Genomic DNA, 15,790 nt, shown 5'->3' on the forward strand with positions numbered 1-15,790 from the left:
CAAAATTTGTATATTTGGAGACTATAATGCAATTACAAATAACAATCAAGACTTTGCATGTGAACAAAAATATCAAAAAAAATGGAATATATTGCCCAAGTGCTTTTTTGAGATGGCCGAAGAATTAGAACTAGTGGATGCTTGGAGGAAGCTGAACCCAGGGGTGATTCAGTTCACTTTCTACTCCAATCCGCATACATCATGGTCCAGACGAGAGATGGCATGGGTAAATAGTCATTTACTTAAGGAGATTTAGGACATAAAGATTTTAACTAACACCTGGGCAGATCACAACCCATTGCAGATAATATGGAAAGACCTAACCCACAAGAAAAGTAGATGGACACTTAACTCGCAACTATTGAAAGAAAAAGACTACATTCCAAAAATCAGGGAAGAATTAATTGGTTTCTTTAAATTTAATAAAAAAACAGGATACCTCATTGCAGAACCTCTGGGATACAACAAAGGTGTATTTAAGGGGAATATCTATAGCATACATAACAAATAGAAATAAAAAAGATGGGAAAAACAAAATACCCTAACAAAAATATTAAAAGATTTGGAAAATAGACAAATGGAAACTCCAGGAGATGGACAAATTAAAAATGAGCTGGCACCATCTAAGCATGAAATGAACATTTTAGATCAGGAGGAACTAACCAAGAAGCTACAGTATATAAAACAAAATTATTTTGAACGTGCAAATAAACCTGGTAGATGGTTAGTGTACAAACTGAAAAAAGAAAACCAAAAAAGAACAATATACCAATGAGTGGACAAAAGTGGAGTAATAAAGACTGATTTGGAAAAAAAGAAAGTAATTGTAAGAGAGTACTTTGAGAACTTATATAAGCAAGATACAGTTGATCTAAACAAAATAGAAGAATATTTGAAAGAAGGAGTTTTACATTGCTACCAGAGGACAAAAAGGAGATACTTAATAAAGAAATAACATTAAATGAATTAAAAGAAGCAATTAAAAAACAAAAAAGCAACCAAACCCCAGGCCCAGATGGCTTTCCAAGTGAGTTATATAAAGAATTAGGAGAAGTACTAGAAAATGTCTTGCTAGAGATCTGCAATGAGGTATTATTAGAAGCTAAAATTCCAGAATCATGGAAGGAAGCTTATATTACATTAATTCCTAAAGAGGGTGCAGATGCCAATCAAATAAAGAATTATAGACCAATATCTCTTCTAAATTCAGACTATAAAATTTTGATGACTGTAATTGCAGAAAGATTAAAGAAAGTGCTCAATGACAAAACGGATTCCTTCCCATGAGACAGATTAGATATAATAGGAGAACGATAATAGATATACTAGAATTTTATGAACTGCACCCAGGAAACCAAGTGGCTCTTGTCTTCCAGGATGTGCAAAAGGCCTTTGATAATCTTAATTGGGATTTCATGAAATACCAGATTAATCTGATGAAATTTGGTGGTAATTTTGCAAAAATGCTAAATTCAATTTATGCCACACAAAAGGCAAATGTACTGATAAATGGAGAAGCTACCAAAGCATTTGAGATAAAGAAGGGTGTCAGGCAGGGATGTCTGCTGTCACCTCTGCTTTTTATAACAATTCTAGAAACATTATTGGACAGAATTAGATCGGGGGGAAAAATTTAGGGAACAAAATTTAAAAGTCAAGTGTACAAATTACAAGCATTTGCGGATGACATGGTCTTTGCCATAGAAAAACCAATAGATTCGGGACCAGTATTATTAAATGAAATAGATAAATTTGGCAAATTGGCAGGATTAAAAATTAACAAGGAAAAGACTAAAATGCTAGTTAAAAACTTAAGGAACAGTAAACAAAAAGAATTAGAAGAAATGATGGGATTACTAATTGTGAATAAGATCAAATATTTAGGCATTTGGCTAAGACCTAGAGCATCAACCTTGAGGGAGGACAACTATATGAAATTATTACAACAAATTGGAATAGTTCTGGAAAATTGGAGTAAAATACCAATTTCATTATTAGAATAGCAACAATTAAGATGAATGTACTACCCAAAATTTTGTATTTATTTCAAACAATTCTGATATTATTGGATAAAAAACTCTTTAAAATTGTTATGAAATTCATTTGGGCAGGGGAAAAAAGGAGAATAGAAAAAAATCTATCTACAAGATAATAAAAGCAGAGGTGGCTTTGGACTTCCCACCTGGGAGACTTATTACAAAGCCACAGCACTAGTGTGGATAAAGAACTGGATTAATTTGGGAAATAAAAGAATCTTAACACTTGAGGGCCATGAGTTACAAATAGGGTGGCATGCATTTTTGTGGAACCCAAACAATAAAAGCCATTCATATTTTTCCAGACACACTATACGTAAATCTCTGATTAAAATTTGGACAGATATTAGAAGGAACCACTACACTAAAATTCCGAGGTGGCTTTCAACAATGGAGGCGATGTTCCATCCCAACACGATGGATATTAGCAAAAAGCTCAAATACCACCAAATTCTAGACAATGAGGGAAAGCTTAAATCGATTCAGGAGTTAGAAACCCAAGAAATAATTATTGACAATTGGTCCTACTTTCAAATAAAATAATAGGGATGTAAAAGATTATGGATTTGAAATAAAAGACACTCAATTAGATAAAATACTCCTGGGCCTGGAGAAAAATATGATATCTAAATTATATAATTACTTACTAGAATACAAATTGGTTGAGGAAATTGTGAAAGGACCAATGCTAGCCTGGGAAAAAAAACTTTGGTTATAATACAGATCTGGACAACTGGGAGGAAATCTGGCAAAGGAATCTTACATTAACAAAATCAATACCATACAAAGAAAATCTATATAAAACGATATATAGATGGCATCCGGCACCCTCTAGATTAGCTAAAATATATCCAACAGCAAATCCAAGCTGTTGGAAATGTAAAGAGAAATTCGGTACCTATTTCCACCTTTGGTGGACATGCACTGAGATTAAAAAATATTGGACAAGGATAAGAATATGGATAGAAGAAATGATTGAATGCAGACTGGAGTGGAAACCAGAACTGTTCCTCCTGGGGATGATTAAAGGGGACTATTTTCCCAAAATGAGATCCCTGATCATCCACTTACTAACAGCAACATGAATTTCTTTGGCGGAATATTGGAAAAGGCCCAACGTACCACCGATACACATTATTATTCAAAAAATTTATGAATGGAGAGGCTCACACTCAGATTAAATGGGAAGGATGATTCAGAGTACAACCTGATCTGGGATAAATGGTACAATTGGGTAGAATGCAAGAAAAAGAATATACAGAATAAATGAACCCAGGAAACATATTATATATAGTTGTATATACTGAATATATAAAATAATGGTTTCAAGCTTCTCCTCTAATACATAAACATTATGAAGGTTCTAATGATTAAATAATACAGTTATAATCCAATAACAATAGTAGAGTAACATGTGTTATTTATTTATTAATATGTTATCTATAAGAGACAAGGAATACTTGCCAATTATTATTTATTATGAATTATCAAACCTATTATCAAATGTAATAGAAGGAAATATGTTTACTGTCCTATTAGTATGTTTACTATTTTTTATTTCTGTATACTCGTAGGTTTATATCTTTTTAATCCATTGCAAATAAAGTTCATTTTAAAACTCAAAAAAAGAGAGCTGTTAACCTAATCCTATGTAGCTTTTTCTCTGGTAATATCACACTACTAACTGGGGCATACAAAACATTTGCTAGACCAATACTTGAATACAGCTCATCAGTCTGGAACCCCATTACGTATCTGATATTAACACAGTTGAGAAAGTCCAGAAACATTTCACAAGAAGAGTTCTCCACTCCTCTACTTGTTGCAAAATACCTTATGCCACCAGACTTGAAATTCTAGACCTAGAAAACCTACAACTATGCTGCCTTCAGTCTGATCTAAGTATAGTATATAAAATCATATATTGCAATGTCCTACCTGTCAAGGAAGACTTCAGCTTCAACCATAACAATACAAGGGCACACAATAGATACAAACTCAAGCTAAACCACACCAAACTTGATTGCAGGAAATACGACTTCATCAACAGACTGGTCAATGTCTGGAATACTCTACCTGACTCTGTGGTTTCTTCCCCAAACCCTAAAAACTTTAACCTTAGACTGTCTACTATTGACCTCAACCCTTTCCTAAGAGGATTGTAGGGGGCGTGCATAAGCGCATCAATGTACCTACCGTCCCTGTCCTATTGTTTCTTTTTATTTTTCTTATATGTATCCATTTCATGTATTCATAACTATGTTTATGCTTATACCTATTATCTTGTAAGCGATTGACAAATCAAATACATAAATAAAAAGGCAACAGCCACTCTTTTGAAGACAGCAAAGTCCAAACTTTGGACAGACAGGACCACTGGTTTGAAAGAAGGGTCAAAGAGGCCATCCATGTCAAAATTGAACATCCCTCTCTCAACAGAAAAGGAGGGTGACAACATCATCTATCTCCAGTCTACAACACAGTCCTTTAAACAGTTCCAAGAAGGCTCCACACTCATTTGCATTACTCAGGTAGCTCTGATGATATAGATAAACCTCCAGGTGGCCTCAATGAATCTTTAAAAGAATGCAAATGACCACCTGTCTACAAGGAGTATAAATCCTTCCATTCCCCACCATCCAGTCAGAGTTGAAGAAGCTTCTTTGATGAGAAGTGAAACCTTTTCAAAGAAAAACCAGAAAGTCCAGTTGTCTCTTGAAAAAAGCACCTTTGGGACTTTCTCTGATTATACAGTTTTTACAGATTGTTGGAATTCTGGTGATAATTCGAGTTCAGCAAAGCATTAATGAACTAATTCCTGATTTGATTATTAGGAACCTAGTAAAATGAGGACTGGATGGTATGATAATTAGGTGGATAAATCATAAAACTGTCTTTAAAATTCTATTCATTCCAAAAATACAAAGCATCTAGATAAACATTTGTGATTTCCTGATAGAGAAAGTTAATAAATTAAATCTAATAGAAAATTATCAGATTTCTGGCAAGTAGAATTTGACAAACCATTGTATTTCATCTAACAACAAAGTTGTAGATAGCAGCTACAATGTAGACCTTTCATTACAATTTCAATTGTACTTTTCTCATATTATAATGTATACTTGATACTGATGATAAGAAATTAGTAGTAGTTTACTTTTATTGTCATTGCACCTCGTACTACAAAATCAAACACCACCTTCATCTAGTAGTAGTAGTAGTACCGTGTTTCTCATAAAATAAGGCCGGGTCTTATATTTTTTTGAGCCCCGAAAAAATGGCTAGGCCCTCTTTTCGGGGGTGACTTAATTCCCCCCCTTTCGTCCTCATCTAGAGCACCCCGCGGGCAGCCTCGCCACCAGCCGCTCCTAACGGGTGATCATGGCAAAGCGGAGAGAGCTCTCTACTCCCACCAAACACCTTTGCTGCAGACCCAAGACCTTTGGCACCTGCCGCTGTTGCTTTCCCTTCTGCCCATTCCGCTGCCATGTTTGGAGCTGCCGCTTCCGTGTTTGGAGCTGTCGCCGTGTTTGGAGTGCCACCGCCATTTGGAGCACCGCCACCATGTTTGGAGCTGCCACTTCCGTGTTTGGGGCTGCCACCGTGTTTGGAGTGGCGGTGGCGCTCCAAATGGCGGTGGTGCTCCAAACAGCGGCAGTGCTGCAAACGCGGAAGTGGCATCTCTAAACGTGGCGGCGGTGCTCCAAATGGCGGCGGCACTCCAAACACGGTGGCAGCTCCAAACACGGAAGTGGCAGCTCCAAACATGGAAGCGGCAGCTCCAAACGTGGCAGCGGTGTTCCAAATGGCGGCGGCACTCCAAATGGCAGCGGCACTCCAAACACAGAAGCGGCAGCTCCAAACGTGGCGGCGGAATGGGCAGAAGGGAAAGCAACAGCGGCAGGTGCCAAAGGTCTTGTGTCTGCAGCAAAGGTGTTTGGTGGGAGTAGGGAGCTCTCTGCGCTTTGCCATGATCACCCGTTAGGAGCGGCTGGTGGCAAGGAATTGCTGCCCGCGGGGCACTTCTAACGGCAAGTCCCCCCACCCTTCCCCCCATTTTGCATGTTTTAATAAAGGCCTAAATTTGGGGGGAGGGGCTTAATTTGATTTTATGCCTAGAAAACATGCTGGGTCTTCCTATTGGTGGAGGCCGTATTGTTGGAGAAACACGGTAGTAGTAGTAGTAGTAGTAGTAGTAGTAGTAGTAGTAGTAGTATATTTTAAAGTGATTAGATAATAATCATATAATTAATTTCATAATAATGTCATTAATGCTTTAGATGAAAGGAAATTGAATGCCAACCAATTGATAGCTGAGATCAAGTTGGACATCTAAAGAATATTTTAAACAAGGTGTAAAATTCAAAACAGATCTTGATATTTTTTAAAAAAATCAAAATACTGTAGGCTGAAATATATCTCTGAATGTAAATCTCTGAATGGAATTTAAAAGAGAGAGAAGTGCAAAGAAAAAGAAATATTGCATTGAGAGCAAGAAGGATGAGGGATATCAAACTTGATAAGAATATTTGTGAAAATGATATGGAAATAGTACTTGATTGAAAATCAAGTGTGACTTAGCATTGTGATGATCAGTGACAGAAAGCAAATGCATCTATAAGAATCTGAATAAATGATATTCTTTTTTTGGAGACCCCAAGGCAAGTAAAATCTATGTCCATGTGAGCAGAAAAGTAGGAGTTTGGGAATACATTTTCCAACTATTATAATCTCGGAGTTGGAGAAGGGAGAAAACAGTACTTTTTCAATAACAGACAAGCTTACACACAAGCTTAAATTCTGTTTACTGCTTTTCCAGAAGGCGGAACAACATAAGATAAACTCAGTCAGGAGATGGCTGAATGAGGCTGAATGAGAGAAGCAGTTTCAGAGTTGAGCCAGTGAACAGCTATTTTAAATCTCCCCTCACTGATTTTCTTAAATAGACCAAACAGCTATTAGTCAGAGAAGCTTTAACCACACATACAGGAATTTATTTAAAAATTCATACTTTTTAAAAAATTACCAATAATATCAAATTATAGAAGATGGCGACGCCCAACTAGGAAGGTGAAGACCTCGCTCCTGAAGCATTACCTCCCTATAAAGCCATCACCCGCACCAGAAACCCCTTTTAAAGCTGCTGTTACATCAGTAACCGTGAGTAAGCCTGAGCCCAAAAAACAAGCCCAAAAACGCTAGATTCTGAAGCCGGTGGAGACCATATATTCCTGCTAACAGATCCGGAGCTCCTTCCCCAGAGAAACAAAGCCCTCTCCTTCACTCGGAGCCTGCCTACAGCGAACAAATAACCTACCTTCACTTCATTTGAATCTCTCACACAGCTGATAGAAGTTGTCTTCCACACCAGAAAATGCATTTCTTTTAATATCCCCCACGCAGTTTTCACATCTGTTAGCTGGCAGAAAAAAGAAATAAACAAGGAGGGAGGAAAAAGCCCTGAGGCTCGTACCCGAAGAGGGCCCCTCCTTCCGAACTAAGAAGAGACTTGGCGTGGCTAGATCAAAGCTGTGGCTGAAGTAAAAGGAAAGGAGCGATCTTGCAACAGCGCGCTTAATCCTAGTGGAAAATCACTCCAATTTCTGCAGTGGAATTTTCCTTGGAAAGTGGAACTCTAAGGAGGAAAATAGCTGCGATTAACGATCTGGAGTTACTACCAGATTTAGTTGGAAGTAAATGACAGATCGGATAAGTTAACCCAAGCCACGTGACTGTATTTTCTTCTACTACTCAACTTGAACAGCTTACGAAAGTTTTACACTATTTCAAAAACCCTTTGAGCATCGTATTACAGTCTTTTGTTTACAGAGTAATAGCAATCTACTATTACAAAGAGCAATAATTTCCTCTCAGTCAACAACAGCATTAACCCTTTCCTTGCAGACTCTTAATACTACCTCATTACTTTAATCAAACACTGATTAACTCATTACCTCAAAACTTACAACTTTTTTTTTTAAAAAAACAAGTTTTATTAATTTTCAAAACACACAAATCATCATTATCCATTACATGTTTAAACCTTTTTCCATTATAAATTTAACAAGTCAGATAAACTATAATTCTGTTTTAAACCATTTCCATATAAACATACAAAAACCTCTTGTCCAATTTCTCTTTACTTCTCTTTACTCTTATTCAATTTCATTATTATTATTTCATCTATTTCTTTCTGACTTAGTTACCATTATTCTCATTCTATATTTCTGCAAGGTTTTATTAATTCTCCCCCCCAAAAAAACCATATACACACAACACATAAAACATAAAAAAAATCTTTTTGGAAAGTAACTTGGACCCAGGTATCTCTCTCTTCATGGACTTCAATTATATTCATGCTCATCTTACATATCATTACTTATTTTATTTACCATTCTAAGCTTTCTATATTAACTTCTCCACATATTTCACTCTTCTTAATTCTATCTTAATTAATCATCTTAATTTGAGTCATTCTATTTGTATCTTTTGTCCATTCTTTATTGTCCCTTTGTCTCGTTCCTTATAAAAAAAAAGACGTTTCTCCTGAAATCACTAATCAGAGTATGATGCCCTTTTATCTCCCCCCTAAATTAATCAAATTAACCTTTAAAATAACGCCCAATACCCAATCCAATTTTGCTTGGTACATTCTATCTAAATAGTACATCCAGAGTAATTAAATACATAGTTAAACAATAAATCTAAATATTAAAAACAACTACTATAATAGAAATTTTATAATAACATCAATACCATAATCTTATTAAACTCTTTAATTAAAACTCAATATTCTAAACCTCCCATCATATTATTAAATTTTAAAACCAATCATTATTAAACATTTCAACATTTTAATCTCTTATCAACTCTTAAAAAATTTAAGTTTTCTATTTCTAATACCATACTACAATATCATCTTATGTACCTTGCAAAATCTTTTTGAAGAAATTATACTTTATCCTTTATCCCTAAAAAAGATTCCTTTTTTCCCATTTAATTTCAAAACTTTGTAGCTTTTCTCCACCTTTTCCCTTTCTTTCTTCTCCCAACAAACCTTTCTACCCCCCCCCCCCTTCTTCTAGCCTCTGCCTTACTGGCTTCCCTTCTCTGTCGTGTTCCTTTTCCCTTTTGTTTACTATCATTATATTGATTTTGCACCTTATTTTTCCCTTTCTTAAGTGTTTTTTTTAAATCTTAAGTCCTTTATTTCTCTTCCTTTCACTCTTCCTTCTTTCTTGGTCGAGTTCTGAAATTTATTAAAAATGGCTTCCTCTCCTTCTTCTTCTTCTGCTGTCTTCATCTGTTGTAATGTTTGTTGATAGTTAATAAGCACCATTTCTAAAAAAAAGGAAGGCTTCTTTCAAACCAGCTTTACCATTTTTTTTTTTGCTTGTTCATAATCTTTTCTCAGTTCCTCAATAGAAAGAGCCATTATAAATCTTTTCTTTTCCCCTTCTTTCTTCTTACAACAACCAGAATATTCCAAAGAAAAAATAAAACAGTCCCAAAGTTATCAATCAGTCCAAACCAAGGCAGAGTTCTCACTTTCTCCTCCTGGGGTAGTATCAATCAAAGAAAAAGAAAGTCCAAATCTGTTTCTTAAAATCTTATTGCAATATATTTTAATCTTCAAATCCTTAAGGCATCTCCTCCAACAAAGTCTTAGCATACAAATATTTTTTTTTAGTCCTCTCTCTTCCCACTCATCGCTTAAAGCCAGTTTTCACCTAAAAGAAATAGGTTTCTTAATATCCACTTATTTATTCCGTAGGAAAAGAGGGTAAGCTTTCCTTTCAGCACCACCAAACTGCCGCTTTTTTCCTCTTCTAGAAGGTATCATTCAGAAAATAATACTTTTCAGGAATTTTGTTAAATATGTCTTAGAGTCCTAGGAACCAAGAAAAACTTTCTCCTTTGAAAAACTTTCTCCACTTCCTCCTGCGCATTCTTACCCGGCTGCCAGCTTCTTTGTGGCGGCCATTACGGACCGCCGCTGCACCGTCTTGGGAAAAGGGGGTTCTGCCGGCCGGGGAGGGGGTCTGCAACACCCCCAAACCCCTCCCCGGATCCCCCCTACCTTCAGCTGCCCCTGCAGGGCAGCCTAGCTCCGTACCCGTCCGGATCGGAGCCCCAAAAACGGCTAGCGCAGCAGGGATCGCGCAGCTTCACGAATCCCTGCCGCTCGCGAAGCCGACAAACCGGAAGTCCCAAAACTTACAACTTTTCTACCTCATCACCTATATCAACGGTTAGATAATAAATTTCTATAAAATATTTTATTAATGGTTCAATTGATTTATTGTCCTAATTGATTAGTGTGACTAGAGTGTTTAGTGCAAATAGTGTGATTACTGACTAGTTGAAAAGATCAAGATTCATGTAATTTAATTGAATAGTAAAATCAATGATTTAGTGAATTTAAATGAACAGTGTGATTAATGATTAGTGTAATTAATTGATTAGTGTTTAGAATATTTAATTGATTAGGCTGATTGTTGCCCAGAAATATTATCTGACTAGAGAGATTACTGCATTTGAGTGGTTGGTGTGATATTAGCTATATAGATTACCTAAAACTGTTTCTTTAATTAATTCAATCAACATACTATCTTACCATGTCAAAAAAAAAAAAATCCAATGCCAAACCACAACCTAAAGAGAACATAATCCCCACCAGTGAACCACAAGACTCCTGCACATGCCTTAAATGCTACAAAAATCTAAAGGATAATGAAAACTCCATCAAATGTTCTCTGTGTAAGAAATACACTCATCATGACTGCTTGGGATTAACCAAGCAATTTATTCAATACCTGGAATCATCCAATGAGTTTCCATATTACTGCAAATCATGCAAACTCAAACTGGATCTGTTGGAAAGAATTGATACCATTGAAACCATAGTAGCATCCCTGGACGCCGTAAAAGAAAGAATATCCAACCTTGAAAAAAAAGAAACAATGCAAAAACCTGAACTTCCAACAGCTACAAACCACATCTCCACCCAACAACCACAACCCAATCCAAAACCCAATCCACAAAAAAACACAACCCAGACAAATATTGATATCCCAATCCTCATCAGAGAAGCTGTTGAGCGTAAACGGAAACGTCCAAACGCCATCTTATTTGGTCTAGAGGTCACCAATAACAATGATGACATCACAACTGTCCGAAACATCATCAGGGATTATCAAGCATCAACCATCTCCGCTGATGAAATACTTGACATTTCACGCATTGGCCGAGAGCTCAATAACAGTGACGGCTCTGTGGCCCCACGCCTGTGCAGAGTCATTTGCAAAAATGAATCAAGCAAACGTAAATTCATTTATACTATAAACTCACTCGCCAAAACCAACACCAACCATAAGAACCTCCGTTGTCACCCTGACCTAACCATACAGCAACGTGCCCACTCCCGTGTACTCCGCATTGAACTCAAAAACCGTCTAGACAATGGAGAGAAGGACCTGTACATTGACTACCATGCTGACTGTATCAAAAGTAAGCCACGCAACCCAATACTCAGCTTTTACCCTCAACCACAACCCTACCTCAACCGATCCACCATCACCCAAGACTAGGCACGCACGCCCCCAACTACCTCAATTCCAACTACTGCCGGCCTTAAATGCAAACTACTCAATGCAAGAAGCCTCGTGAATAAAATACCTGAATTTCTCATCCTCCTAAATATGGCTAACTTCGACATTATATTTGTCTGTGAAACATGGCTCAATGCATCTCTCCCTGACTCCATTACCACAGTAAGAGACTATCATGTTTACCGATCAGATCGTGAAAATCGTCGAGGAGGTGGTGTTGCTATATTCTATAAAAAATCCTTACATCTAAAAAATATTCAAGTTACCCAGGAGCTTGCTCTTCCTGAGACCATCATCTGTGAACTATCCTTAAATATCACAATTCGATTCTTACTATGTTACAGAGCACCTGATTATGACATCGAACATGTAAACAAGCTAAATACATTACTAACATGGGCTGCATCCTGCCCATACCCTTTTATCTTTCTTGGTGATTTCAATCTACCTCATATTGATTGGACCCTAAATGATTGTACAACTGAAATCATACACACAACCTTCTACAATGCTATTACAAATCTGGGACTGGAACAACTAGTAACCAACAACACTAGACTAAACAACTGCCTCGATCTCATCTTCTGCAATAGTTTGAATTTAATTTACGAATACAAACTAAAGAACCCTTTTCCAGTAGTGACCACAATATGATTGACTTTTGTCTCAACATACGTCCACACAAAAATCACCACAATGATGTAATCCCCAATTGTAACTTCAAAAAGGCAACTATGATCTTATAGACAACGATCTCTCATCCCTGGATTGGCAATCTCTATTCACTGGATGCAATACTGTTGAAGACCATTACAACATATTTTTACTTGAAGTCAAAAGAGTCATCAAACTATATGTACCAACAACAACTCCCAAAACAAAACAAAAAAGCAGATTACCCATATCAATAAGGAAACTTCAATCCAAAAAGAGATCACTCTGGAGAAAAAACAAAACTGGTCACGTTGCCAATTTCAAAAACCGATACAAAAATTTATGCCACCAGATAAAGACCGAATGCATCAATTATCACATTAAACAAGAGGAAAACCTTCTAAGCACCAATTCCACCCGTGCTTTTTACAATTTTGTAAACAACAAACTAAAAGACTCAAGGTCCATCCCTCCCTTGTTAGGACCTGATGGTAAAGACTGCAACGACGACACCATTAAAGCCAACATCTTTAACACATTCTTTGGCTCAGTATTTGTAAACAGCAATGGATCATGCCCAGTATTTCCTAGCCGTACCACAGATAACAATAATGATCTAATACATATCGATTTCACAGAAGACAATGTTGAAAAATCACTACGCAATCTAAAACCATCTCTATCTATTGGACCGGATGGAATATGTGCCTACTTCTTAAGAAAGCTATCCACTGCAATAGCCAAACCTCTAAGCATAATCTTTGAAAAATCTTTCAGGACCAGCTCCTTGCCTAACCTATGGTCACAAGCCACAGTCATCCCCATCTTCAAAAAGGGAGACCCAAGCCTAGTTGAAAATTACAGGCCAATCTCCTTATGCTGCGTCACCTGTAAAGTCATGGAATCAATTATTAACCAATCCATCATCCTCCACTTAGAGACAAATAACCTACTCTCCAATAAACAATTTGGTTTCAGAAAAAAACTATCCTGTAATCTACAACTCTTACACTGCAAAAACATATGGACAACACAACTCGACCAGGGCAAAGCAATAGACGCAATCTACATAGACTTCTGTAAAGCCTTTGATTCAGTGGTACACGATAAACTACTCCTAAAAATAAAATCCTATGGTATCTCTGGACAACTGAATAACTGGATAGAAGCATTCCTGTCAGACAAATTATATCAGGTCTCTGTTTCTCTAATTTTAAAAATATTCTCTTCCTCTTACATGGGTCATTTAGTCCATTAATGTTCATAGATATTAGTTTCAATCCTCTTTCCATTGACCCTTAGTCCAGCTTTTATCCCTCGTTAATTCTTGGCATTGTTTGACTCCTGGTTCTCACTCCTATCTCTTCTCGGGCAGCTATTTCTTCCCTTCTTTCCTTTTCTTTCTCTCTCTCCCTCCCTTTAGTTATAGGTTGTGATTCTTCTTGCAGTTTTGGCTATGTAGTTACAGTGGGCTCTTAATGCCTTTTTGGCTATGTAGTTACAGTGGGTTCTAGCACTTAGATCATTTGAGATGAGAATTCCAAGGTTCTTGATAGAGTTTGGATCATCAACAAAGTCGTGACTATTCAGCTTGTTGTTTTTTTTCTGATTTTTTTTTTTTTTGCCAATATGTAAGACAGAGCATTTATTTGTTGAGGTTTGAAGTTGCTATTTGTTTGACCATTCTGATACATAGTTGAGGTCTTTTTGAAGGATAGCAGTATTGTCGAATGTGTTGAATAGCTTTACATTGTCAGCGAAGAGAATGCAGTTGCTCTTAATATGATCAAAGAGGTCATTTATGTAGAGTATGAAGAGAGTTGGTCCTAGAACACTGCCTTGGGGGACACCACTGTTGACAGGTACAGAATTTGATAGGACGCTCCCAATTTTGACCATCTGTTGTCTGTTTGACAGGAATGTTTCTATCCTGTTATGCAGGTGTCCAGAGATACCATAGGTATCTGTATAGTATTGAATCTTGTCCCGATGTGTTTGTTCACCTATGCTGTGCCATGCATTTGGAACAATCACAATCTGGATAACTGGGAATCTCCATAGACATAATCAGGGAAAGGGAAGAGAAATGTTGAACCATTCTTTTTCACTTTTGAAGAGCATGGTAAAACTTGCAAGTTAGATCACTGCAGAGGAATGATACATATGAGAACAGACAAAAAAGAATAAGTTACCAAGTTTACTACTTTTGAAATTCTTGGATGTTTCCATTCTAGTTCCACCCCTTTCTGGAGAAGAATGCGTACTACAATTTTTCTGAATTCAGACTGTACTGGGACCAAAATGGAGATTTAAAAGTTGATCTGGAGATCACAAGCTGGGTGTTTTTCACGAAGGAGGGTTCCATCTTAAATAAACTGTTGAACTTTGAAAGAGAGAGACTGATTATCAATCAAAAGCATATGTCACGGCTAAAGTCGCTCAACAGGGTGGGAGAAATATTGGTATCTTTTCTGTATTCCCCAAAGCGTTCCAACCTTATTTGGATAAGCCTATGCACCATGGCTTAGTGTTTAAATCGAGAAGCTGCATGAAAATGGTAAAAGTGGCCCTCAAGTGCTAGGGGTGATCATCTGTTCCTTGTTCACAAATTTCAAAGGAGAAGGCAACTTTGTTGATAGTGCCTGAGTTCAGGTTTGGACTAAAATTGATGAAATTGAATCAGCACTGGATGGAGCTTCTGCTGCCTAAATTACCTTTGGAATTAGGATTCACATTCAGAGGTGGTATTTAGCTGGTTCAGACTGGTTCTGGAGTACCGATAGCAGAAATTTTGAGTAGTTCGGAGTGCCGGCAAATAGTACCTCTGGCTGGCCCTGCCCACCCTCCCCTGTCCTTTCCTGTCTTATATTTCCTTGTTTTTTAGCTCAGTTGATTCGTGCAGCAGAGTGGATTGCTGCACCTCAGCTGAGCTAAAAAAAAAACACACCTCACCTCAATAGCACTGACACAGAGGGAGGTATTTGAGTGCTGCGTGCACATGCGAAGCACAGTCTCATAGAACCAGTAGAAAATATGGAATCTCACCACTGTTCACATTGTCCTGGTTGGGTCCAGTGTCCCATTAAAGGACAGGGCAAACAGTTTTTCAGCACCCCAGACCTGGCTAGCATTCTCCATTCCAATCTTTCATAGTGCCAGTGGTGGGATGCTAGGATAGTGCTAGTGGTGGGATGCTGCCAGTTCGGACCAGTTCACGCAAACCAGTAGTTCTGACAATCAGCTGGCCCGCCCACCCGCCTGCCCCTGTCCTTTATTTCCTGCTTTGTAGCTCATCTCAATCGCGCAGCACAGCTGATTTCCCTCCTCCCCACTGTTTTACTTACCATTGCTGACTTGGAAAGTAAGCAGCTGAGCTTTTAAATACTCCATTTTCAGTGCTGCGCACATTTTCAGTGCTGGATAGTGCAATAGGCCTTCTGCTCCTAAAAAGGAGGTCCAAGGCTTTTAGTTCACATGAAATCAGGGGTG

General features: G+C 37.5%; 1 protein-coding gene across 5 annotated transcripts in view; it reads left to right on the plus strand.

The window, feature by feature from the left end:
* The window catches only part of LOC148131977 (vomeronasal type-2 receptor 26-like), a 153,565-nt gene that overhangs the window by 121,621 nt on the left and 16,154 nt on the right, over positions 1-15,790 (plus strand). For 3 of the 5 annotated variants that reach the window (XR_015747207.1, XM_087953842.1, XM_087953840.1), the window contains one exon: positions 14,536-14,748. The exons of 1 other annotated variant lie outside the window; for it this stretch is intronic. Coding sequence is in view for 3 of the 4 variants with exons in the window: in XM_087953842.1 (XP_087809968.1) it covers positions 14,536-14,748 (213 nt within the window). In the remaining variant the exon portion in view is untranslated. The remainder of the gene's footprint in view (positions 1-14,535; positions 14,749-15,790) is intronic. One more of the 5 variants, XM_087953841.1, reaches the window with a different exon arrangement.

This window comes from Notechis scutatus, chromosome 2, assembly GCF_049901735.1.
Source record: "Notechis scutatus isolate UNSWTSFEM ecotype Mainland chromosome 2, rNotScu1.2, whole genome shotgun sequence".
NCBI lineage: Eukaryota > Metazoa > Chordata > Lepidosauria > Squamata > Elapidae > Notechis > Notechis scutatus.